The sequence below is a fragment of the Sipha flava genome, unplaced genomic scaffold (genome assembly GCF_003268045.1).
Source record: "Sipha flava isolate LNK unplaced genomic scaffold, YSA_version1 89_pilon_pilon, whole genome shotgun sequence".
NCBI classification, from domain to species: Eukaryota; Metazoa; Arthropoda; class Insecta; order Hemiptera; family Aphididae; genus Sipha; species Sipha flava.
In genome coordinates this window covers 866,038-892,393 of record NW_020273631.1, presented here as the reverse complement: position 1 = coordinate 892,393, position 26,356 = coordinate 866,038, and the positions used below count along the sequence as shown (strand labels likewise).

The following is a 26,356-nucleotide window of genomic DNA, read 5'->3' as shown; positions in this document are numbered from 1 at the left end:
CTTTTTCAAAAATATTGGCCCGACAATTTTTCATAAAACACCTCCACCGAGTTACATTTGTTTGTGACGTATAACCAATAACATATTTAAACCCATCAAAAATCAACATTGTTTTACCTCTTTTACCTACAGCAAATTCCATTTTAAGAACGGTAAGTAAGTAAGAACGTTTAAGTGTTCTGGTGACAAAAAGAACAGATACTGAATGGAAGTATAAGAATTTAACATTTGTCAGATAATTATTGTGTGCGAATTATAAATAAACTATGATACAGTATATCGAACAATGTACCGTTATTATCGACGATTATCAGTGTATACATTACTAATTTCTTTTACACATACCCGAATATATATTCAATATTGCTTAAAAATTAAAACCAATGATTTCCAAACTTTTTTGGTGGAAATGACTTTTGGCGGAAACGGGAATCGTACCTTTTTCGTTTTTGGCGGAAAAGGGCTATAGCAGAAACGGTCAATATTATTTTGGCGGAAACGGGAAACTCCCACTGGCGAAAGGTACAATGAACATCGGACTATTACCACCAGCAATTAGATGACAGTGTTTTAAGGAGGAGGGAGATTAGCAATAACGTTTTTGAAAAACGGAAAACCCCTAACCTAACTAAAAACGATCTATGTCCAATTTTTAATGTCATATTGTCATATGTATTTTTTTAAATCGTTTAGATTGTAGACATAACGAATACAAATTAATAGCGGTGTAATTTGCCATGTATAAATATATATGGAATTATCATATAATAATAAAAAAAAAAAAATGCTATTTAAATATTATAAAATTATGATATAATCGATAAATTATAAATCAACGACAAAAAAAAATCATGTAAACGGAATCCGCAAATTCTTGAGCCGTACACACATAAGTTACAAAACCAACTAGTTGACGGAAAACTAGAAAACGAAGAATATGGAAGCGACTCAGAAGCGTATAAGGAATACGGATAAATATAGACATATTCAGTCGTCCAGTGTAGAAACTTTACCTGTCATGACCATCGTTGTTTTACTATTAATTCGTTTATGTTGATTTATTTAAAACGTTAATAAAAATAAAATAAAATCGTCACCAGTATTCTATATTATTTATTGAATACAATCTAACACTTAAACATTGCTGCGTTGTCACACACTTGTCACGTTACGCCGGTTTGATCTAGTTCTATTGTACGATATTTTCTATTTCGTATAAACTGCAGGCGAGACCAAAACGAAAACCGTGAATAATGATGAATACTTTTAATACCCTAACACGCGAACAGCGATTATTAACATTCGGTCAAAACATAAAAACATTTATATTATATATAGAAAGTAAAAAGAAAAATAACTATAGTATTGGTAGTCATTAGTTGACCGCGTTTAAACAAGGAATCGTGTACCGTCTAGATACGAAACAGTGTCGTAACAAGGGTATGACGAATTGTGCCTACGCCAGGGGTGCAAATTGCAATTTTATCCTACAGTCAAATTGAAAATTTTCCATTATATTTTTTGAAATATGTAGATGTTGTCTATATTTACACATTACGTGTGAACTCAATGATGAAATTATGAAAATGGTAGAAAGACCTTTAAATAAAATATTCATATGAAGAAATGATCGATGAATTTACCAGTCATAGAGCGAGAAATGCAAATTTTCAAAATTACGAGGCCTTCCTACGTCACTGTTAGGAATATGCAAACCGGTCGTGGAAACTCGTTGGATGTTGTCGAAAAACGTCGGGCGTTACTAGATAAATCACCATGGCCGAAAAAAGTTGACGAGACCGATTGACCACAAAAAAAAGCAGGTCGTTTATAGCAAAATCTTATACAAAAAACATCTCTGTTGTTCGATTCAAATAAAACTGACAATTTTCCAATTGAACGTCCCGTGTTGTAATACATTTTTCGTATACAGCAGCCACGAAAAACTCCCGGTACAAGGACATACGGAAGCCGACAGCAGCGAGCGGTGGCGAGTGGGTTTGCTGCCACTGGTGTTCTGGTCCTCCCGCGGCGTTTTGCCATGCCGAAGAAGTCGGTGGTCAGGTGTGACGCGTTCACACAAACTGAGTGGAACTTCGGTCGACGCGATTTCGGATCGCAGACGACACCGAAGTGTTCCGACGTTGAAGTTCAAACCACTGACATTGGAATTAAACCATCGACTGTTCAACGGAAACGGAAATATTTACGCCCGCGTGGGTCGTACCCGCGAAGAAGAATTACTGTTCAGTCAACCAAGTTGGCGTACCGCCTCCGGAGGCCACGAAAGAGCCCGTCACCAACCCCACAGACCCAAGGACAATGGAGAAACCGAAAGTCAATAACAATTATGATTAACTATATTTTAAATTAAAACACAAACATTTAATCATTTCTTCTTTATGCGTTACACTTTCAGACCAATACTTTGACCGCAACGTTAAAGTATTGGAAGAGGCGATACTCTTTGTTCTCGAGGTTCGACGAAGGCGTTGTGTTGGTCAATGGTATGTACAATTCGAGAAATTTAATTTTTTTTTTTCAGGTCATTTTATAATTAATTATATTTGCTAACACATAATTTTCATTATTCAGCAAAATTCTTTTCCGTGTGCCACGAAATACTCGCGGTACACATAGCGTCAAGATGCGCGTTCAACACAGTCGTCGATCCTTTTTGTGGTGCTGTTGGCGATGCCATACAACTAGCTCTGACATGTCGCCGTGGTAAGGCTTACGTTTTTTTTTTTTTTTTTAACAATTTTAAACATTTAATATAACATTTATATTGTGTATAATTTGACGTTCGAGCTATAATTTTGTATTTTTTTTTCAGTTATCGCTGTTTATATTGAGCTGGCTAAAATTTAATTAGCACGGCGAAATTCCCAAATATACGGAGTCGATGAAAAAATCGACTTCCATGTAGGCGATTGTTTCAACATTTTAGACCGGGTTCGTACACATGCAGTAGTGACATCGCCTCCGTTGGGCGGACCCGAATAACAGCAACCAAAACGATCGTTGCGTGTGTAACGCAGACGTGCGTCACGGATGAACAATTTTGCCCCGTGTAATTCCGCTTGGCGACCAATGCGAAAAGATTGCGTGAGTAAACGAAAAAGACAAAGGCAGAACCGCAAAGGCCGAGTTGCAGACCGGTCATCAGGATTGCCCCGAGATGTAGAGGGGGGAATGACATTGGTTATATTACAATTATTTTTAACAACGTTATATTGAATTAAGTTCAAAAATTATTTTCTCATTCTGACATAGTTTTCTTATAATTATGTTGCAGGATAACAGGCCACTTGGACCTGCTATCACTACAAAAGTAGAATTGGACACCGGATATAAAAATTGGTGGTCACATTCCAATGGCATTGGTGATTATTCCACATATTTGGAGAAAACTGCACATTTTTTGACCTCCAAAAAACTTTGACTTCGGGAAAATTTTTCCAATATATTTTTGTTTCTATTTTTTTTTAAAATTCTTTTCCAGTTTAAGATTTTTTTTTTCTCTTAACCCGGCATCAGTGGCTTCGATTTTTTTGACCGACAGTTTTTTAATTTCTTAAATAATTTATAGTTGGAACCATATCCGTCTTTTTCTACTCAGTACCTTTTCTTCGATCCATGAACAGTACTTGTTTTGTGTTTTAATGTAAATTTATATCGTTAACATGAACTTATACCATTCATTGATAAAATTACGATCAAAATGACCAATGTCACTATTTTCGTTCATTTGATTTCAACATTGTTTTCTTCCAAGATTATACTGACATTTGACTAATATTATCTAAAATTTTATTCATTGTATTCATTGTAATTCACCCATCTGCCGAAAACATATTGTACCAGCATGTCCCAAATGTTCTAGAAGCATGGTAGTAGACGAAACTGAAAATTCAGACAAATATATGTAAAGTCACTCATTTTATAAAATAATTTTTTTTTTTAAATCAAATCTATTTTTAATTTTTACAATTTATAATTTTATTTATAAACTACAGAATTTTAATTTTGAATAAATGTATTGATGAATGAAATTATTTATAATTTTTTATTTATTAATATTATTAAGTATTTGGTTATTTTTGGGATTTTGAAAACTTATTTCATTACTTGAAAATTATAAAACACGAAATACAAAAAATTATATGTAAGTAAAATATACAGCATATTAAATAAATATTATGTTTACATGAAAAATAATAATATTAATCATTTTAGTTAGAATAATAGATATGTATAATTTTGTATTCTTCGGTCAAAAAAAACCGATGACACCTCTCACGTATTTTTAAACGATGCCACTGATGCCGGGTTAATTATTTTTTTACCTTTTTCACTTTTTCATTGTTTACATTTTTTTCTGTTTTGGTTTTTTTCACTTACTCAGAGTTTTTTTTTTTTTTTTTTGTCTCAATTATTTTATACAAATCATAAATGATCTTTTATTATTTATTTTTTTAATGTTATAACTTTTTTCTATTTTTATACTTTGTTACAATTTTACAGTTTAAGTTAATTTTCTTTTGAGTTTTTTTTTTATTTATATACATTTGTTATTGTTCACATTTCTTTTTCTTCCGTGGATTTATAATTATTATTTATTTTTAAGTTATAATTATTATGACTAGTATTTTTGTTCACCAAACTTTTATAATGTTTATAACTTATTGTTGCAATTATTTTTTTTTTTGCAACTTATTGTTTTATTATACATACATGAAAATACATTATGATTAACTATGTAACTGTATTATTTTAATTTTAATTTTATGTATTAAAAAGATGTTTAATTATTTTTTTCATCAAAATTATTATATCATTTAAGTTTTATTTTATTTATCTGATTGAATGGTTTTAAATTTCAAAATGTATTCAATTTTAAATCATAATATTTTCCTCTTAATAATAATTTTCTAACAATTAGTAATACAAGTCAAAAAAGTAGCTAAAAATATTATATTTCAAAGATATTTACTGCATAATAAATATTAAATTGTTAATTGTTTATGGCTTATGAAGTATATATGTTTAAATGTTCTTATGCATCAATATATAAACATGAATCATAACTAAAAAATCATGAAATCTTCTAAATTTCAAAAAATTTAAGAATTAATAGAATTTTTTTTTTAATATTTTAAAAATAAGATAAACGGTTTACAACGGATAAATCAAACTTTGCATTTATATAATTTAATATATATATAGAGTTGGAACGAGAAATTTTTACGCCGGGGAAAAATATTAAAATTACGCCCTAGTATCATAGACCAATAATCAAATACTCTTATCGAGAATTTTTTTCTAATATTTAATAAAAAAAAAAGTATGCCAAAAAAGGCTTAGTTTCCTGGTTACCGAATGCTGGGGGATATATAAATATGTATCCTAATTTTAATCATTATTTATGTACTTAAAAATCATAATTAGATATTATTAAAAACATTAAACTTTCAAATTTAATAAAAAATGTAAAGAAGTATCTTGAGGCCTAGATTACTCATGCATATGAATCAAAAAAATATTTATTATAATAAAAAAAAAAACACTAATGCAATTAAATTTATAAATTTATAATATTAATAATTTAAATGAATATTAAATGGAGAAAAATTGATTTAAGTAATGGACAAATTTTATTTAAATACCCGAGACTACTTCATTATTATTAGTTTTAAAAAGGTAATAGATTATATTAAAAAATAAACTAGAATCTAAGAAACATAAATCTAATTAATTTTATTAGGATTGCATTTGTTATTCAAAATAAAAACGACGTACCTGTATTTGTGGAAGTAAATAGGTATGTATTAGTCTCTTGTAAGTTCGTTTCACTCTGGATTCGGCTCCTGAATTTCGACTATTTACTGTAATAAAGTAAAAATCACAATATTTAAATAATCAAGTATGCTTTAAGATTTAAAAAAGAAATTAATTTTGATTTTAGTTTTTATAAATTTGTTTTTATCTATTATGAACCAAAAATAATGTAAGAAATGTAACTTGTCAAATGAAAATATTTAACAAATGCAAATAGAATACGACAAGTAAAATTGGACATAGATTATCTGCCTCGTCGTTGCTAACCACAGATTACATGAATTCTGAACGATAACGGAAATGATGGATGCATTTATCAATGAGTACATTTATTATCAAGTTAAATTGTTTTAAAAAGTCATTCAAAATAAAATCACAAAATGACCTTTCTAAAGTCTTTACAAGTTTCTCGGTATTTCTGAGATTCCTGATCTGAAAATGTCTGTATAAAACTTTTAATGCAGATTTTCCATTTAAATTTTAAAATATGATTAGCTGTAGTAATATTAATGGTACCACGGAATAGTGATGTCGAAATGGTATTTGCTGAAAATTTAGCGAGTTGCCATTATTTTAATTTATAGAAAACATCGAAAATTATTTTAATAAAATACTTTTGCATAAGATAATATAAAATAATTTTTTGTTTTTAGATTCATGAATTTTTCCACGCTTCAAAGAAAGTCACGATTAACTCGACTGATTATGAGTTTGCACAACCAAATACAAGAAAACCTACATTGTTTCCGAATAGCGTACAACTGCGTTACGAAATAGAACATGTTAGACAGTGTTTAAAAAAAGGTTGGAAAGTTGTTCGCCTGAAGTATTGATATTGAATACAATAATTTATTCAATTTTCGTTAGGTTTGATTGAGTCGCCAATAGTTACACTTGAAAATAGCTATAATGTACAGCAAACGATGGACTTACTAAGAAAACAAATTGGACAACAATTTGAAGAAGACGACGATTTATCAACGAATGTTTGAATATAATATATTATTGTCAGTTACTATGAAACTCTATTTTCTAATATTTATATATAGAAGTTCTGGGAAAATAAATGTTTCAAATTAAATTACTTAACAATTTTAAATTATAACTTGATATCAGTTATTTGATGTAACAAATTTAAAATAAACACTTATTTACATTATTTTTCAGTTTATAAAATTATTTACAATTAAACAATAACAAAAATTAGAAAAAAATATTTTTTAAATAATTAATTCTTAAAATCCAATGTTTTAAAATGATTTCCTATATATTCTATCGTGCAATTTATTGCTGCCAATAAATATTATTTAATGGTTTATGTTTTTTATATACAACAATTTATTTTAACTATAACATACATTAACCGATGAAATACTAAGATCAGTACCAGGCGAAATAATGTAATATGCATTATTTTGGATTTACAACGAGTAAATATAATAAATCATGATGAAAAATACATAATATATTTATAACGATGCCGGCCCTGAATATAACAATATATTGTTATTTGAAACATGGATAAAATATTAAAAATTTATAATATTTTATAAAAATAAATAATATTCTGAAAAAATATAAAAAATAAAAATATAAAATATAAAATATTCTGAATCACGATAAAAAAAAATATGTTAAAAAAGGGGTATTGAGGCAGGTTTTAGAAAGTCATATTTTAGTATGCTGGGTTATAGAATATCAAGTTGTAAAAACACTGTGTTTTAGAAAATAAAACTTAGAATTTAAATTTTTAGAAATATTTTTATTTTTTATGCTGTTTTCTCTCATATATATTGTTTTCTAATAATTATTTTATAGTAAAAAATAAATGTAATAATTGCTAATATTTAAAATTATTAACAATAACTCGTAAATTCATCTAAATTATAATTAGAATCATCAACTATTCGTTTACATAGTTTCATTGTATTTTCATTTCTTGAATACCTACTTTATTTGAAATCAACGATTCGATTGTTGCTTCAGTTTCATGTTGCTCTTTTTGAATTTTGGAGATAAATTAATATATACTAGGATAAGTTAATAATAAACGATTGAAAATATTTTATATTCTAAAATACAGATTTTCTAAAAGTTTCATATTCTAAAATATAGATTTTCTAAATATTATCTTTCTAAAACTCTACATTCTAATGCTTGACTTTCGAAATTATGCATCTAAATCAAAAAAAGCTTAGTTTCCTGTTTCCCGAATGCTGGGGGAAGTATAAATATATATCCTAATTTTAATCATTATTTATGTACTTAAAAAATCATAGTTAGATATTATTAAAAACATTAAACTTTCAATTTTTAATAAAAAATGTAAAGAGGTATCCTGAGGTCTAGAGATTACTCATGCATGTGAATCAAAAATATATTTATTATAATAAAGAAAAGAAAAAAACACTAATGCAATTATATTTATAAATTTAGAATATTAATAATTTAAATGTATATTAAATGGAGAAATATTGATTTAAGTAATAGACAAATTTTATTTAAATACTCGAGACTAATTCGTTACTGTTAGTTTTAAAAAGGTAATAGATTATATTAAAAAATAAACTAGAATCTAAGAAACATAAATCTAATTAATTTTATTAGGATTGCATTTGTTATTCAAAATAAAAACGACGTACCTGTATTTATGGAAGTAAATAGGTATGTTTAAGCCTCTGTAAGTTCGTTTCACTCTGGATCGGCTCCTTGATTTCGACTGTTTACTGTAATAAAGTAAACAATGACAATTTTTAAATAATCAAGTACGCTTTAAAATTAAAAAAAATAAATTATTCATGAATATAGTTTTTTTAAATTTTTTTTTATCTATTATGAACCAAAAATAATGTAAGAAATGTAACTTGTCAAATGAAAATATTTAACAAACGCAAATAGAATATGACAAGTAAAATTGGACATAGATTATCTACCTCGTCGTTGCTAACCACAGATTACATGAATATAATTCATACTATTCATATAATCTGTATTGCAACCGTTGTTGTTTGCCGCCAAAAAATATTATTTAAATATTAATGATTTTTATAAACGAATATACCATATTGGTATATTTTATATACCAGTACATTAATTTAATTTAATTATAAAATACACTAACCGATGAAATACTAAGGTCTGTTAAATTTGTAATATTTTATATACACCCTCATTTAAGTTTCTGTTTGAAAACAATTTTTATTAAAACTATTAGTATCGTACGAGCTTATCATCAAGTACCCATCGAACCGAGTCATGCCCAAAAGACCACGGTTACGACACCCTTTTTCGATTTTTCGAGTTCCCTGTTATATATTTCGGGTTATGCAACGCCGCCCAAACGTTCCAACGAATGATAAATGATAATCCAGTGGTGGATTGAGACAATTGATATTAGGTGTGCACATTTCATTCAGACCACCCACTTACATTTTAAACATTGCCGCTACCATAAGGGGGAAAGGACCATGAGCCTCCCTCTATTTTTTGGCCAAAATAGAAGAAAAAAATGGGGGGAAATACGTTTGAGCGCGTTTACCCAAAACAGAACACTTTAGGGAGTTTAGTATCTTCAAATACATAATTGTCAAGTATATAATCATTAAAGTTAGTCACATCGGGCGGCGCTATAGACATAAGCTTAACAAAACCAAGTTCAACCTCATCAGACGATAAAAAACTCAAGCTAAAAAAATGTTGAAGCCAAATCCCAGTATCTGATCTTCGGTATAATTTTTCAACAAATGTTTGCATTTTTGTATTTTACGAAACCAACTTTGGTGTAACTGAAATCGGCAACCAATTATTCGACAATTAGAGAAAATATTTTTGACCGAAATATGAGCTGATTTTTGAAAATCTAAGCGGAGAAATTTAACTTTTAAACATTGACCAAGTATGTCTAGACATAAATTCTTAATCGTAGTCAAAAATGTTGAATACATTTCGGTTGATTTTGATTTTAAAAATGCATAAATTACCGGTACATAAAATTCATTTTTCCAAACATGGGCAGTGTACATTGTAAAAAAAAAATTCGGTGCATACGAAAATGTGCCATCCGCAAAAACATGATTTGATTCACAAAATAATTTTAAATTAGAAATGCACGTAAAAATTGGAATGCTATCAGTGGTTTTCATGTAACAAAACTGTTCTGTGTAACAGAAAATGTAATGGTTAATGTAATGTAATTAATGGTAAATGTAATGTAAAATGTAATGGTTATACATTTGTTCTGTAGCTTCCACAATATTTTTTGGAAGAATTGGTATTTTTTTCATTCTAGCTTCATACATAGATTTTTTAATAAGACAAATATCTGAGTGAGATATATAATAACAGTCGTCTGTAATATTTAACGTATAATTTTATTAGGTCTAGTAAATATATCTGAAATAACTTTTCTTTTTGATGAAGATGTTAATTTTTGACGATTAATAATACTGTTCGAAATAGGTGGATAATTGTGTTCATTATTAATGTCTATTATTTGCTCAATATATTTACAAATTACTGCACTTGATTTACAATTATGATTAGTTAATCTAAAACATAACTTTTCGTTTTTCATTTTCCTACTTTTTTCTAAATTTATAGCCGTAAATTATAATACATAAATTACCTCTTCAAGTTTCAAATTAGTTATCGATTTTCAATTCCATATTATTGAAAACGAAATATTTTAAAACACTTTGAAAACAAAACTTTAGTAAAGTGTTCAATGTTAAAACACATTGTACATACACGAGAGCTCAATACACTGCAACGAACATAAATTATCAAACGGCGAACAGTCACACAGAACATATTATCTGTACTTGTAGATAAATATCTAAAGCGATATTTGATGTAGTATTTTCTATATTTTCTATATATTAAACGATTAAGTACTTATTAAATAAGATTACACAAGACTTTCGATTACTAGTTACAGTGTTTATTGTGCCCTAAGGTGTTTTCATATATGCGCCCAAACGTGCTAACAATTTTCTGGTAAATTTCTTATAGTGCACCCAAACGGGTTATCCCCAAAAAAATCAGGGGGGGAGAAATAACAAATAATCAATATATTATATTAGTTATATTTTTAAATGGTAATTATTTGCGTTTTTACATTTTCTCTATAACATAAGTTAAGAATGGGGCTGACATAAATAATACAATATAGGTAGATAAGCAACTAAATATTGATGGAGAAAATTAAACAAAATAACAATGTATTCAGGCTAGTAAATGTATTCTTAATTATTTTTATACTTTAACTATATATTTATCAATATATATATATTTTAAGTATATTTATACTTAAAGTTGGAATCCTAATAATTTCACTAATTTGCATATATAGATCACCTAATGATCAATGGCGTGCCGAGATAAAAATTTTTTTTGATGCCAATTTCAAAGTCTAGTTTACCATCCACCCACCCACCCATATTTAAATTCATCTCATTCAGAACTCATACATCAATATTTCTCTACCTAAATATATACGATAATTATGTGATTTACATATTATCTAACAACTACCCACCCCTTTTTAACTTGATGCCTGGGCTTCATTTAGACCTATATTCGACACGCTACTGATGATTTTGAACATTTTTTACAAAGATTTATTTTTACCTCAAATAAATAGAAAATGTTAAGTATTTTTTGCGGTGACATTAATATTAACATAATGAAAAATTCTAATAATTGCAATAACTATTTAAATACAATAGCTAAAAATGGATTTTTACCATGCATCAATAATTTTACTTGAGAAAAATCATTTTAAAACATGCGATAACCATATTTTTACTAATAATATTGAATCAAATAAAATTAATTCTCATATTTTGAGATCTGGTTTAACAACAATATTAATGTTGTCCGATTTATACATACACGATAAAAATACTAAAAAAAAATATACAAAACCAGATAAAATAGACACCACTCATTTAGGCTTACAAATAAAAACAGAAAATTGGTATTCATGTTTGGCTATAATAATGTTGATACAACAGTTGATTTTTTTTAACTTTAAAATTAGCGAATTTTTTAACTATTCATCTTTTTCTGATACAAATTATAGACCAAAAAAGTTATCAGTTAAATTAAGAATCAGACCTTTTGATACTCATTTCAAACAATATTATATTTCTTCCAGTAATATATTAAATTAAATTCATTATTGCGAAAATCCAAACAACTATACTATCAAAACAGATTACAAAGCTCTAAATCCAATACCAAACAAATTTGGAATATTATAAATGAAATCATAGGAAAACCTTTTCTAATGATGCTATTGTGTCAATTATCCTGTTTATTTTATGCAGACCCGGTTTAACACTATCGTAGGCTCTAGGCTCCTAGTCCTTGCAGGGCCATTGTCTAGTATTTAAATGTTTAGTAAGCCTTCTCTTTGGGAGACGAAGTATTGAATTTCTAAGCTTTTAAAAGCAATAATATTTACAACATAAAAATCAAATCTAAACTTTTATATGATAACTATTATACATTTGTATACGATAAAAGTTTTAACAAATGTTAAAAAAAATTAATTTTAATCTAAAACATATATAATATAAATTGTCAAAAAACATAAAAAAAATTTTTATATAAATTTGCATAATATAAATCGTAGTCACACATTTTCATAGGCTCAAAAATGTTCGTAGGCCCAATAGGGGCACAGTGCCTATAGTGCATATGCGCTAATACGGCCCTGATTTTATGGATATTATAGAATGGTGGTTATAGAAGCCAAATTGTATGACAGTTGTGATTTTGGAGTTGTTTACGTTAGAATTTATTTAAGAACCAATGCTTCGAGAACTTTCGAGAAGAATAGTAGTAGACTAAATGGTCCATATGACGAGGGAGTTTCTGGAATTTATCATATTAGGGTATTATTATAATGGTTAAAAATCTGGAGGAGAAAATATTCGCCGACATTTTACCTGTAATTTGACTAGTAAATTTTTGGGATATTAAAAAATTGCACCTAGCTTGGAGGTACTTAGCGGTGCCGTTGCTAGAAATTGGCGAAATGGGTGGTTGCTAAATGCGTAGAAAAGTAAGTAGGCGAATTTGAATTAAATAAAATTAGTTTATTTATATGAAATAAGCGTCAAAATAAAATACGTCATAAAGAGTAGTTACGGTACTGAGTACTTAGACGGTTATTTTGGTAACAATTTCAACTAGTAACATGGAAACGGCGAGCACGAAAAAATAGAAATAGTTATCGGAACAATGAAGTATATGGGTGCTTGAAAGGACTTTTAAAGGAGTATAAAAACTTTTTGGTAGCGTACCTACTCGTATGTGTCGTATAAAGCTAATCATATTATTTTACTATAAAAATGAGCCATCAGCAAAATACATTGAGATATTTTGGACAAGTATATTTGACATTTTTTCCTAGTCAAAAACATTCCAAAATTTATTTTTATTTTGGTTTTTATATGTATCATATGAGTTAAATAATTAAAATTTTGATTATTCCAGTGATTTAAGAATTGTTGGCGATTTTTTTTTTTTTTTTTTTTGTAAAAACTGAACAGACTTTGTGATCAAACATCGGATTGAACGGTGTGTTAACTAGAGCCGTAACTAGGGTGAGGCGAGCGAGGCACTTGCTTTGGGCGCCTGAAGCTGAGGGACGCAAAAATATTAAATAATTAACTTATTTTAAGAAATGCTATTTCTTGTTTTGCTAGAAACCTAATTACAATTTTTAAGATTTTTCAGAATCGTATTATACATATTAAAAACTGTAAGTGTGAACACACCCTACAACCTAGGGGGCGCATTGCTTCAATTCTGCCTCAGGATAAAAAATGGCTCGGTACGGCTCTGATATAAATCATTTTCGGTACTACGAAGTTCTTATCGAATTACTTTATTAAGACTTTTTATGGAGTCATTCGACATTTAGATAATTAGAGAAAAACGTGCGATATTTATTAATCGGTTTATTTATGCTTAAAGTTTTTCATTTAGCCTGCAAAGCAAAGAATGTCGTCACCAAAATTACAATACGCAACTGTAATCAATTATAATCCAAAATTCATTGGGACTCTTATTGTAGCTAATACCGTAATATTTTTATGTATTTCAAGGTAGCTGTAGAAAGTTTTGGAGGTTGAACTTCTAATCTAAGACTTTAAGACTCTTACATTGCAGAAATAATTGATTACACAAAACTTAATACACTCATAATCAATTGCGAGTAGTTAAATTGTAAAATAATTTTAATCTCGTTGATTTATATCGACGAATGTTGCACGGATTTCATTTTCTGTACGAGCATAGAAAACGAAAACAATTAAATATTATTTGCATTGTTTACTCGTGTTCACTAGTGTAGCCAACCTACGAGTTATTACATAGAATGTTATAATTTTTATTTTTGTACTCGTAGATACCTACTTTACCGGCTAATGTTTTGTTATTGTAAGTCTACTGTTGTTCAACGTTCAGTCGCGCGATCGCCGTGTGTTCGATAATGACCGTGTTCGTTGATACAGCACGGTGACGGTTTCGCCAACTTTTTTGATAACGGAACGACAGTTTGATTATAATTGTTGGTGAGTATTAATGATCCATTTTTATTAACTAAAATATTCTGTAATACTATTGGTATACATAATATAATATTCATGCACAGTTTAAAACGAACATATTTTATAAAATTAATTTATTGTTACTCGTAAATACTTAGGCCTTTTAAACATCGCATTGGGACTTTTACTCGAGGACGAATTAAAAACTTTGGTAGCAAAAATATTCAAATATCTAAGGAAATTAATCTTCATATTATTCTTAATCTGTATTTACACAGAATTACATGTGTATGTGTGTGTGTGTTTACTTCTATTTTTCTGAAGTTTATGATTGTATTTGATGACGGATTATTTATAGTAACACTGCACATAAAATTACACAACATTTTGGAAATATTAATGTCTAATATCTATTTTTATGTGAAACTAAATCAGCGGTTCCCAACCCATGAGCCGTGGACCATAATGACTAACGTCTTTAATTTTGGTTTGGTACTGTGGTATATTAGTCCCAATGAATATGTTTTCCTTAAATCTTATATAATTTTTTAAGATAACTTCATTTATAATTCGTATTTTTGTTATCAATTGTAGCTATTATATTATCATGAAAAGTTCTAGCACGAAAATGTAGAAAATTTAGTTTAATTTTTTTCATTACGGGACATCATTTATTTTTCACTAAATTTTTGAGAATAAATTAAATGTAATTTAAGCCACATCAATTAAAATACGGGCCCCTTACTCTTAGACTTAAATTTTAAGACTTAAAAGTCCCATTTACAACATTTCAGGAAGTATCCGGACACGCTTAGCATTCCTTGTGCGTACATCATGTATATAGATTTTGATAGGTTACATATATATATATGTGTATATATATACCTAGCTGTTAGTGGGCCTCAAAAATAGTTTACAAAATTGGTGAATCTCACAACTAAGAAAGTTGGGAACCACTGCACTAAAAAAATGTCCTTACGAATATCAAAATCATAGATTTCAAACATACAAATTTAATTTGAATTTCTTTATTTTTTATAATAATTGCATATCTACTTATACACAATTTTAATATTTATGTTCTTTTTCATAGATAAGATAATATCAATTATATTTCAAAGTCAAGGACTTTTGAATCAGAATTCCGTTTAAAGAACGTTTAAATAACTTTATGTTAAATCTTCCTTCGTAAATATACTACTATGGCCGATTATATTAATCTAAACAATGTTGTACTATTTCCTAATTTAGGTAAATTAAATATTTGACAAAGTTTATAAATTTAGTTACGAATAATGTTATAAAAATTTTTAACGTTTTTTTGATCTATAATAAGATAGAAAACTATTTGATAAAATTTAAAAGTATGTAAAAGTAAATAGTTATTTTTTATACCTTTATATTTTAATTACCTCGGAATAATGAATTAAACAATGTTTTTTTATTTATGTTTTCTTTAAACTATATAAATATGATTAAACATGGAATTATTCGCCGTCGTTCATATTGAAATACTTCGTTGTTTAGAAATAAACTATAATACACGTAGTTGAATAAATTATAATTATTAATTAAATATTTAAACAAAATCATATAACCCTACTTCATAATATACCATTATGCAGTTATTTGTACTTAGTATTTTATAAATTATTGCTGTTCCGTACTTTGGAATAGTATGCAATAGTTAACGTTACTCGAATGTAGAGTAATATTCAACAAATCTGTGTAAACCAAGGAGCAACGTGACTTTCGTTGCCTACGGGTTTTTGTTTTAGATTATTCAATCGGCGTAATAATCATTTCTTATTATTATTATTTTGTTTCTTTTTTTTATTTGCTTTTTCTCTACATAACTATAAGTATTGTAACAAATCTGTCAATAAACATAAATTATATCGCTATAGAAATTACTTTTTATTGTTCATATCAGTTCGACAGATGACTCCTGAGAAATGTTTGTTTATAATATGCTGTAATTTATCTAATTTATCTACTAAAATTTTCAAATTATATTTAATTAAAAATTAAATGTGTCATAAAGATAAGGGATAGTGTTAGGTACTCTTGTATTAAAATCACAAATTAAAAACATAACATTTGATTCTTTCTTCTGAATTTTATTTCAATCGAAACAACTATTATAATTAAAAAATTATCTTTGATGTGCCTGAAAATAATAAAATGGTCAAATAATATACAATAAAAAACGTAGCTTATATTTAACTCAAAATTTGGTCACAAAAAAGTTAAAAGAACAACCATCAATGTTCAGGACAACATAAAATTTGATTAAAAAAATGATTTTATTTATGAATATAATCTTATTAACATGTTATGGTGAAAAAACTATCTCGATTAAACACCTAATTCAATTTTTTAATTCACGAATTTCAACTAATATAATAACAAGTTTTTCTACGATGACGATAAATTAATACTAGGATTTATTAAAATCATCACACATTCATACTACACTATCACATAGTAACTATGTGTGAGAGCTTATTATACAGCATGCTGCTCTGCATTTTTAAGATTATAATATAGATTATATGTAAGATTATACTACTGGCGGACACCCTCCTTGAAAAAATCCTAGCTGCCCCACTGCAATTGCTATGTTTTATCGCCTTAACCGCGTAATTTGTTGTCTCAACGCATGCAACAATATTACATTCATATTAAAATATGTTTGCTAATTAATTAGTTGTAAATACTATAGATAGTAAATTAAATTTTTCTGATAATGGTATAATTCTACTACATAGTATTACTATATATTTTGTGAACAAAATATTGTCTGATTATCACAATTTTTTATTTCATTTTATAGACTAGGTATAATTTTCATCTCGCTAACTATGGCCACGAAATGGGGAATACTAAGTGCTTCCAAAATCTCCCACGACTTCGTCCTAGCTTTGGAAACATTATCAGCTGAAGATCATAAAGTAGTGGCCGTAGCTGCTAAAGACAAATCAAGAGCAGAAAATTTTGCCAACGATTTTGGGATTTCTACTTATTATGGTTCATACGAAGAACTCGGCAATGATGCCAACGTCGGTACGTCATATTATTATATTATTATACGAATTATCTGACCGTAGCACTATTATACAACAAAAAAAAAAAAAAATATTATATTATAAATTTACACATCAATAATTCGTTTTATAAAATATTTAAGTAGAATAGATTATGCAAATCAAACAAGTACCTATATTTTATGCTTGATATCAAGTAATAAATGTATTTAAAATCTAAAATAATATTAACAGATGTTGTTTACATCGGCGCTCTTAATCACCAACACTATGAATTAACTAAACTTATGCTTGAAAGTGGTAAACCCGTTTTGTGTGAAAAACCATTTTGCATCAATGCTAAACAACTCAACGAACTCATAAAGGTAAAAAAAATGTACATTTTCATCGGGTTAGTCTAAACGATGATATTCGATTGCGTACGGTTGTCCCTTTTACTAGCATAATTGTGTACGATTTCTCTACCTAGCTTTTAAAAACATTATGGTTGCTTACGAAAATAAGTGCAACGTCGCCAATATGTACCATAATAAAAATATTGTTATTATACTATATTCGTTGACGAATATATTTTACCAATATTATATTTGTAAACCAGATTTTTGTCTCTTATTATTTAAAGAGTAATACCTTAATTAATTAATATGACAAATCTATAAGTTAGTTATAAATAAAAATATTATTATTGTAAATTAAAAACGATATATATAATATACAATAAAACAAAAATATAAATCATAAGTTAGAAATTATAAATTAAGACATTGGTATGGATAACTGGTCCCATCCATTTTGAATTGTTCGTATATTTTTATTACATGATTAATTTTTTGGATATCCTTAGCTGGAATAGCTTTGAATATATTTTTATATTGATTTCAGTCTACATTTTTTTTCAGTGATTCGATAATAAATTATATGAACATACGTTAAAGGATTGAGCATTAAAATTTTTGTGGAATCTCTCTGGAACATTTGTTGTTCTAACATTAAAATAAGTATAAATTATGTAATTAATTATAATATATAATTATTTTATAAAACTTTATTTTTATGTATCAGAACATAAACTTTGAAGTTTATAATAGATTATCAAATAGTATTAGGTTGAGATTAATAGTCAAAGTAACATTTATGAAATTATCAAATATAACCAATAATTTCCTAAAATGAGTTATGCTCGTATTATTCATTTTTACTGTTGCGAAAAACAGCAAAGTTAAATTGAGTTTGGGTAGGCAGAACGTATACAATACGTTAATGAAAAGGCCCATACGCAATCGTAACGAACTTAACCTAAAAAACTCCGATGGTGAACTACGTACAGTATAAAATAGTATTATTTAGATTTCAAAAGAAAAACGGTTGTTTCTGATGGAAGCCATGTGGAGTCGTTTTACACCAGCCTATCAAAAAGTACTCGAAGAAATACAAAACGGAGCTATTGGTGCAGTTTTAAAAGTACAGGCCAACTTCGGTGTACCAATATCAAATATCGAACGAATTTGGTAAAATTATAATTATAAGTAACCTATGTTTATTATATGTTAGTCAGCTAAAAATTATTTTTATAAATCATGCAATTACATAAAGTGGCGTATCCATAGGGGTTTGAGGGTCAGAACCCCCCTCCATGAACCTGAGATGGTAAATTAACTTTTACATGAAACACGGTTATCTCTTAATACTAATTAACTCTTAATAAAATAATTAACGTTTTTTTCGTGGTATTTATACTTGAATTATGTCATGATTATATTATACTATTATAGTTGAATTTAATTTTCCAGCTATTTTTTTTAAATATTTTTTATAATTAATTATCTCCAAATAGCCCCAATTAATGGCCGTCGAGTATTGCTTATCTGTTGTGAATATCATATATATATAGGTATAGCTATACATTATAAATACCGTCATAAACGTCGTCGTCGTGGTGCCCTGATTAAGAAATAGTTGGTGGAATAGAGGCTTAGTCCATTAAGTATTTATAATATTTTAATACTATCGTTTTAATATCTGCTAATCCATTTTTTTGGGGTACTATATTATATACAATATAACCTAAAAGTTCTGTGGCGATGTATCAATCTTAGTGTCATCTTAGAAAATTATTATATTTAATTTCGGTTTTTTCCGTTATAAATAAGAAAATTATAACAATACAATTTTTTTATGCAATTTAGTTTTTCGATTATCATTATCTTGATCATAAAATGTTTTAAAATTTAAAGCAGTTTGATAAATAAATATTGAAATTGAGTGAAATCGACCAAATTAAAGCATATTAAGTTTTTGATCTTGTAATAATAAAAGTTATATTATCAACCCACGACTCGCCTAAATAAACGGTTTTAAAAATATGATTAAAAAATTGAAAAATATGATTTTTAAAAACCGGTTTTAACCGGTAACCGATCCTCAACAAACCTTATCATCGGCTTTTAAACGATTAACGGTTATTATAGTTTTTGAAATATCCTTAAAGAAACAGTTACCGATTACCATGATATCAAAATTATACGTTAACCGGTTACCGGTTTTAAAAAATTTTCGGCTCTTACCGATTACCAACTTTATTAGGAACGGTTTTAAGCACTGATTTTTTTATTTATTAATAGTTTGTATTTAAAAATGTTTGCCCGTAAAAATAATCTAAAGCTCGTATGATACTAGGAAATATAACTTGCCTGATGGCTATGTATGTACTTGGGTAGTACTCACTTATAAAGGTGACTTTTTTTTTTTTTTTTACTTGTCTCAGATTTTAAAATTGTTTCATTTTGTTTAAAAATTCCTAATTGAAAGTTTGGTACCAATCAATAAATATTTGAAAATCGCTCAAAGAATTTCAATTTTAGATGTTGCGTATTCTTATTATTATGCTATCTAGTGCAGTGGTTCTTAATCTTTTGTAGCTCACGGACCCCTGATGAAATATAATTAAGGGCCCCTTACCAATTTTTTTTCGAATAAATTACATTACATGACATAACGAAACATGCATATTCATAATTATTTTTATTATACTTAATTTTTCAGTTAATTTAAATTTAATTATTTTAGTTTTAATTTTTTTTTTATATTCTTAAAATTTAATATTTACCAACTGAATGCGATGGTTGATGTTATACTTGAGATACAAATTTTTAAATCGTATAAATATAAGATGTATCTATTATATAATAAAAAATATACGAAAAAAAAATAATAATAATCCAACAATATTGTAATAATGCACCATGTCACGTATTGACGTATGTTATGTGTCAATATTTTATTCAAATACTGGACTTATTTCATTTAGTGGAAAAGTGAATTGGTGGAAAAGGGAAAAGTATACTTTGTGGAAACCAGTCATACCCACTGGTAGAGATGTTTTTTCTTACTATGTAATTAAACTAGTGGCATAATCTAGGAGGGAGAGGGTGAAAACTGGGGCTTTCAAGAGTTTAGTTTTAAAAAATATAAAAAGTCTTCAAAGAGGTCAATTTTATCAACAAATATATATCAGCTTACCCCCTGAACCTCTCCTAAATGTGCGCTGGTCTCAAATCAACCTAGCCAACATGAAAAGTCATAGTAATCATATTCCTGAATTAAATTAAAATTATGTTATTCTTATCATAATCTTGAAATATTGTTGACTTGATTTAATAGAATTAGGTACTACCGCTATAGTTTAAAAATTTTTGTTCTCTTGATCAAAGTCGAATAAATATAAGTATTTTGAAAAATTGTGATAAGTTTTGTTAACAGTTACATACACGAACACAATAATAATTCGATAATATTGGCTTTGGAAAAATATAAAAGCGAAAATAAATTAAAATTTGTAGTAGAGTTTGAGTGTACCGAGAAAAAAAATTTTTTAGTAGGTGCTTATTGAATCTCACTCCAATATTATGTTGTTTAGGGACCTATTATCAACTGCTACTACCTATATAAGTATTAAAGCTGCACCTGTTTATATTATGCAGTGTATGTTTATAGGAAAAAAGAAGTAGGAGGAGGCTCTATACTGGATCTCGGTGTCTATACGCTTCATTTGGTTGACGCGATATTTGGACCCGGCAAACCGGAATTCGTGGTGAGCAAAGGTGTAATGAACAGTCACGGAACGGATGAAAACGTATCTGCTATCCTCACGTACTCCGAAGGAAGGATTGCCGTCGTCTCGACGCACACTAAAGTGAAATTGAACTGTTCGGCTTTTATATACGGCACCAACGGAATGATTACGGTAATTCCAAATCGCAATCGATTGTTGACTGGTGGGATTTCACACTCAACAGCAAAGACATTATTATTGAACAAATCCAGGACATGCTAAGATATCCTCGGTCAACCGTGTGTTCCCTGTACATTGAATTCTACAAAACCCAATAACACAGGGCTAGTTCTGTAGTGTAATAATACTGGATTTTTACTGGCTAAGTAAAAATTTTTAAATTTTTTTAATTTTTTTATTTTTTTTTATTTTTTATTTTTTTTAATTTTTTAAATTTTTTTTAAATTTTTTTTTCAATCATACAATTCAGAAATACATTCCTAATGAAAATTAAAATTTTATTATATATATATATATATACACTATTATTATAATTATATTACATTGAATAAGCTATAGGTACGCCTGAAGTCATAACGTATCAAAACTCAAAACTGATGGTATTTTGTCTCTACGACAATTAAAAATACTTATGAGTATTAAAGTATTAAATTATTAACCTCACTTAAACTAGATGAATAATGACAAATATACCCGTATAACCATTCATCGCTGTCATCCATACTCCAGTCTCTGATAGAAACTATTGATGGGCTACAGAATTTATTTTCTAAAGTCCATTTAATTTAATCTCTATATTCGGTATTATGATTTTTGTTTATAATTTTCGAATTCTGAACGATAACGGAATGATGATTTAAGAATTAATAGAATTTTTTTTTTTAATATTTTAAAAATAAGATAAACGGTTTACAACGGATAAATCAAACTTTGCATTTATATAATTTAATATATATATAGAGTTGGAACGAGAAATTTTTACGCCGGGGAAAAATATTAAAATTACGCCCTAGTATCATAGACCAATAATCAAATACTCTTATCGAGAATTTTTTTCTAATATTTAATAAAAAAAAAGTATGCCAAAAAAGGCTTAGTTTCCTGGTTACCGAATGCTGGGGGATATATAAATATGTATCCTAATTTTAATCATTATTTATGTACTTAAAAATCATAATTAGATATTATTAAAAACATTAAACTTTCAAATTTAATAAAAAATGTAAAGAAGTATCTTGAGGCCTAGATTACTCATGCATATGAATCAAAAAAATATTTATTATAATAAAAAAAAAAAACACTAATGCAATTAAATTTATAAATTTATAATATTAATAATTTAAATGAATATTAAATGGAGAAAAATTGATTTAAGTAATGGACAAATTTTATTTAAATACCCGAGACTACTTCATTATTATTAGTTTTAAAAAGGTAATAGATTATATTAAAAAATAAACTAGAATCTAAGAAACATAAATCTAATTAATTTTATTAGGATTGCATTTGTTATTCAAAATAAAAACGACGTACCTGTATTTGTGGAAGTAAATAGGTATGTATTAGTCTCTTGTAAGTTCGTTTCACTCTGGATTCGGCTCCTGAATTTCGACTATTTACTGTAATAAAGTAAAAATCACAATATTTAAATAATCAAGTATGCTTTAAGATTTAAAAAAGAAATTAATTTTGATTTTAGTTTTTATAAATTTGTTTTTATCTATTATGAACCAAAAATAATGTAAGAAATGTAACTTGTCAAATGAAAATATTTAACAAATGCAAATAGAATACGACAAGTAAAATTGGACATAGATTATCTGCCTCGTCGTTGCTAACCACAGATTACATGAATTCTGAACGATAACGGAAATGATGGATGCATTTATCAATGAGTACATTTATTATCAAGTTAAATTGTTTTAAAAAGTCATTCAAAATAAAATCACAAAATGACCTTTCTAAAGTCTTTACAAGTTTCTCGGTATTTCTGAGATTCCTGATCTGAAAATGTCTGTATAAAACTTTTAATGCAGATTTTCCATTTAAATTTTAAAATATGATTAGCTGTAGTAATATTAATGGTACCACGTAATAGTGATGTCGAAATGGTATTTGCTGAAAATTTAGCGAGTTGCCATTATTTTAATTTATAGAAAACATCGAAAATTATTTTAATAAAATACTTTTGCATAAGATAATATAAAATAATTTTTTGTTTTTAGATTCATGAATTTTTCCACGCTTCAAAGAAAGTCACGATTAACTCGACTGATTATGAGTTTGCACAACCAAATACAAGAAAACCTACATTGTTTCCGAATAGCGTACAACTGCGTTACGAAATAGAACATGTTAGACAGTGTTTAAAAAAAGGTTGGAAAGTTGTTCGCCTGAAGTATTGATATTGAATACAATAATTTACAATATAATAATACAATACAATAATTACAATAATTCAATTTTCGTTAGGTTTGATTGAGTCGCCAATAGTTACACTTGAAAATAGCTATAATGTACAGCAAACGATGGACTTACTAAGAAAACAAATTGGACAACAATTTGAAGAAGACGACGATTTATCAACGAATGTTTGAATATAATATATTATTGTCAGTTACTATGAAACTCTATTTTCTAATATTTATATATAGAAGTTCTGGGAAAATAAATGTTTCAAATTAAATTACTTAACAATTTTAAATTATAACTTGATATCAGTTATTTGATGTAACAAATTTAAAATAAACACTTATTTACATTATTTTTCAGTTTATAAAATTATTTACAATTAAACAATAACAAAAATTAGAAAAAAATATTTTTTAAATAATTAATTCTTAAAATCCAATGTTTTAAAATGATTTCCTATATATTCTATCGTGCAATTTATCGCTGCCAATAAATATTATTTAAATATAATATATATAATATATTATATATATATATAATATTATATTATATATATATATTATATTATATTATATATAATATAATATATATAATATATAATATATCGCGACATCGCGATTAACCCGGCCAAGTACTGACTTTCTGCCTTATTAACTATTGTTGAATTCTTGAAGACTTTATTTTTTGCGTCTTGTTTGTTTTAACTTTTAACAGTGAAGTTTTAAAATAATAAAAGTAATACTAAAAAAAAAAATAAAAACACTTAATTTTCTTATTTTAGTACAAATAAAAAAATTTGTTTGGAAAATTATGAGGTAAGTATAAAAATTAATAAAGTAATTAATTATAATTATAAATTGTCCTTTGTCTTTATTTTATTAATTTGTTTAGATTTTTATGCACTATTTGATTGCACAATATTATTATTGATTTTAATTTAATTTTTAACCTTTTTAATTTTTTAAACTTATTATTTATAAATTACATTCGATGTTAAATACAATTTAGTATTTTGTACCAATCTATTTTTGAGTTTTTTATTTCCAAAATTATAGTATTATATTTTTTAGGTTTTTAAGGAGAATCCAATTTGTGATTAACCAATCACTGTCATAAGTTTCGATAATATTGGTAATATTGTTGATAAGTCGTTTTTAAAAGATACGGTTATAAAACTTGTAAATTCTTTTATTTCTTATTATTTTTACATCGTTTCTGATTTAAATACATTCTTATTCAATATAAATTCAATATAAAAAAATTGAGTGCTACTTCTTTTGTTTTAGGTTCTTACTAATCTGTGAGTTCCAGTTACAAAGTATAACTTTCCTATACTTGAAAGTAATAAAAAACATGGACTGAAATTTCAACATAAGTGACTTCATGAATTTAAATGGCTTTGTTATTCGGAAATTAAAAATGGTGCCTTCTGTAAAAACTGTGTTTTATTTGCTAAGAGTGGTGGTGTTGGTTATCAATCTTAAGTAACTGAACCGTTTACAAGTTAGAAAAAAGCTAAATAGGTTCTAATTTTTTTTTTTTGTAATTTGTAATTTACTTACTATTTTTTTAATTTACTTTTTTAACAACTATTAAAATGTTTTCCAGGTTTTTCGAAATCATATGAACTGTAAATATAATTTGTCAGCAGTTCTCGATTTTGAGCATTTTTTAAGGTTTTAAACAAAGAAGAATCATCTATAATCGAACGAATTAATCGAAATATGTATTATTATTTTTTAATTTTCATACTCTAGAATAAATTTAAATAAATCAGAATTTACTTATATTTTATTTTATTTATATGTATTATACTTTGTGCCAATTACCAATTTATGACCTCACCTTCTTTTCTTTTTGGCTTTATGACTCTCCAAGAGTCTTCGCCGCCACCGTCAAAGCCTTCCATCTCTCCCCATCCTATACTATATCCTTCCAATCTTCTACTTCCAGTGTTCTTAAATCCTGTCTCACCCCGTCAAACCATCGCTTCCTTGGTCTACCCCTAGGTCTTTTCCCACTTGGTTGGTATTCTATGGTTTCTTATTCTAATATATGACCTCATGGGTGTTATACATGTTTATTAATTATAATATATATTTCATCCCTCCTCACAAAATTCCTAAATACGCCACTGTGCTGCCACAAGTGGCCGTTACCTGCAACTAAAAAGCAACTCCAATGCTTCCTGAGATCGTTGAACTTTTACCACAGGCGCCGCTGTACGATATGATCACCGAAATAAAGAAGCTGGATGGACCGCTTCAAAGGTCGGACTCAGCTCGAATATGTTTTGACACCTGTCGTCAAGCTCTCGCCGATACCACGCAACTTATGTACCCGAGCACCGACGCAGCATTTCGTCTCAGCACTAACGCATCGAACACTTCCGTGGGCGCCGTCCTCGAACAGGAAGTCGACGA

The 26,356-nt window shown here is 27.5% G+C and overlaps 1 protein-coding gene and 1 long non-coding RNA gene across 2 annotated transcripts; one reads left to right on the top strand and one right to left on the bottom strand.

Annotated features, from left to right (window-relative positions):
* Nucleotides 1-839: 839 nt before the first annotated feature.
* Nucleotides 840-23,204, bottom strand: LOC112693605. The gene is made up of 4 exons (XR_003149501.1): nt 23,055-23,204; nt 8,484-8,567; nt 5,803-5,888; nt 840-3,906 (listed from the first exon to the last, which is right to left on the bottom strand). It is a non-coding gene; the product is annotated as an uncharacterized LOC112693605 (long non-coding RNA).
* LOC112693602 (trans-1,2-dihydrobenzene-1,2-diol dehydrogenase-like) lies at nt 14,301-24,188 on the top strand. The gene is made up of 7 exons (XM_025568731.1): nt 14,301-14,426; nt 17,239-17,468; nt 17,684-17,814; nt 18,797-18,957; nt 21,443-21,692; nt 23,747-23,897; nt 23,994-24,188. The coding sequence occupies exons 2-7, from the start codon at nt 17,267-17,269 to the stop codon at nt 24,116-24,118; spliced, it is 1,020 nt and encodes a 339-aa protein (XP_025424516.1). The 5' UTR covers nt 14,301-14,426; nt 17,239-17,266; the 3' UTR covers nt 24,119-24,188.
* Nucleotides 24,189-26,356: the final 2,168 nt, after the last annotated feature.

What these genes read in the sequence shown, in the direction of transcription:
- LOC112693602 (XM_025568731.1), top strand. Translation starts at nt 17,267, where the DNA reads ATGGCCACGAAATGGGGAATACTAAGTGCTTCCAAAATCTCCCACGAC. An exon ending in TCAAATATCGAACGAATTTG is followed by an intron (nt 18,958 to 21,442) that starts GTAAAATTATAA and finishes GTATGTTTATAG; the next exon opens with GAAAAAAGAAGTAGGAGGAG. An exon ending in TAGACAGTGTTTAAAAAAAG is followed by an intron (nt 23,898 to 23,993) that starts GTTGGAAAGTTG and finishes AATTTTCGTTAG; the next exon opens with GTTTGATTGAGTCGCCAATA.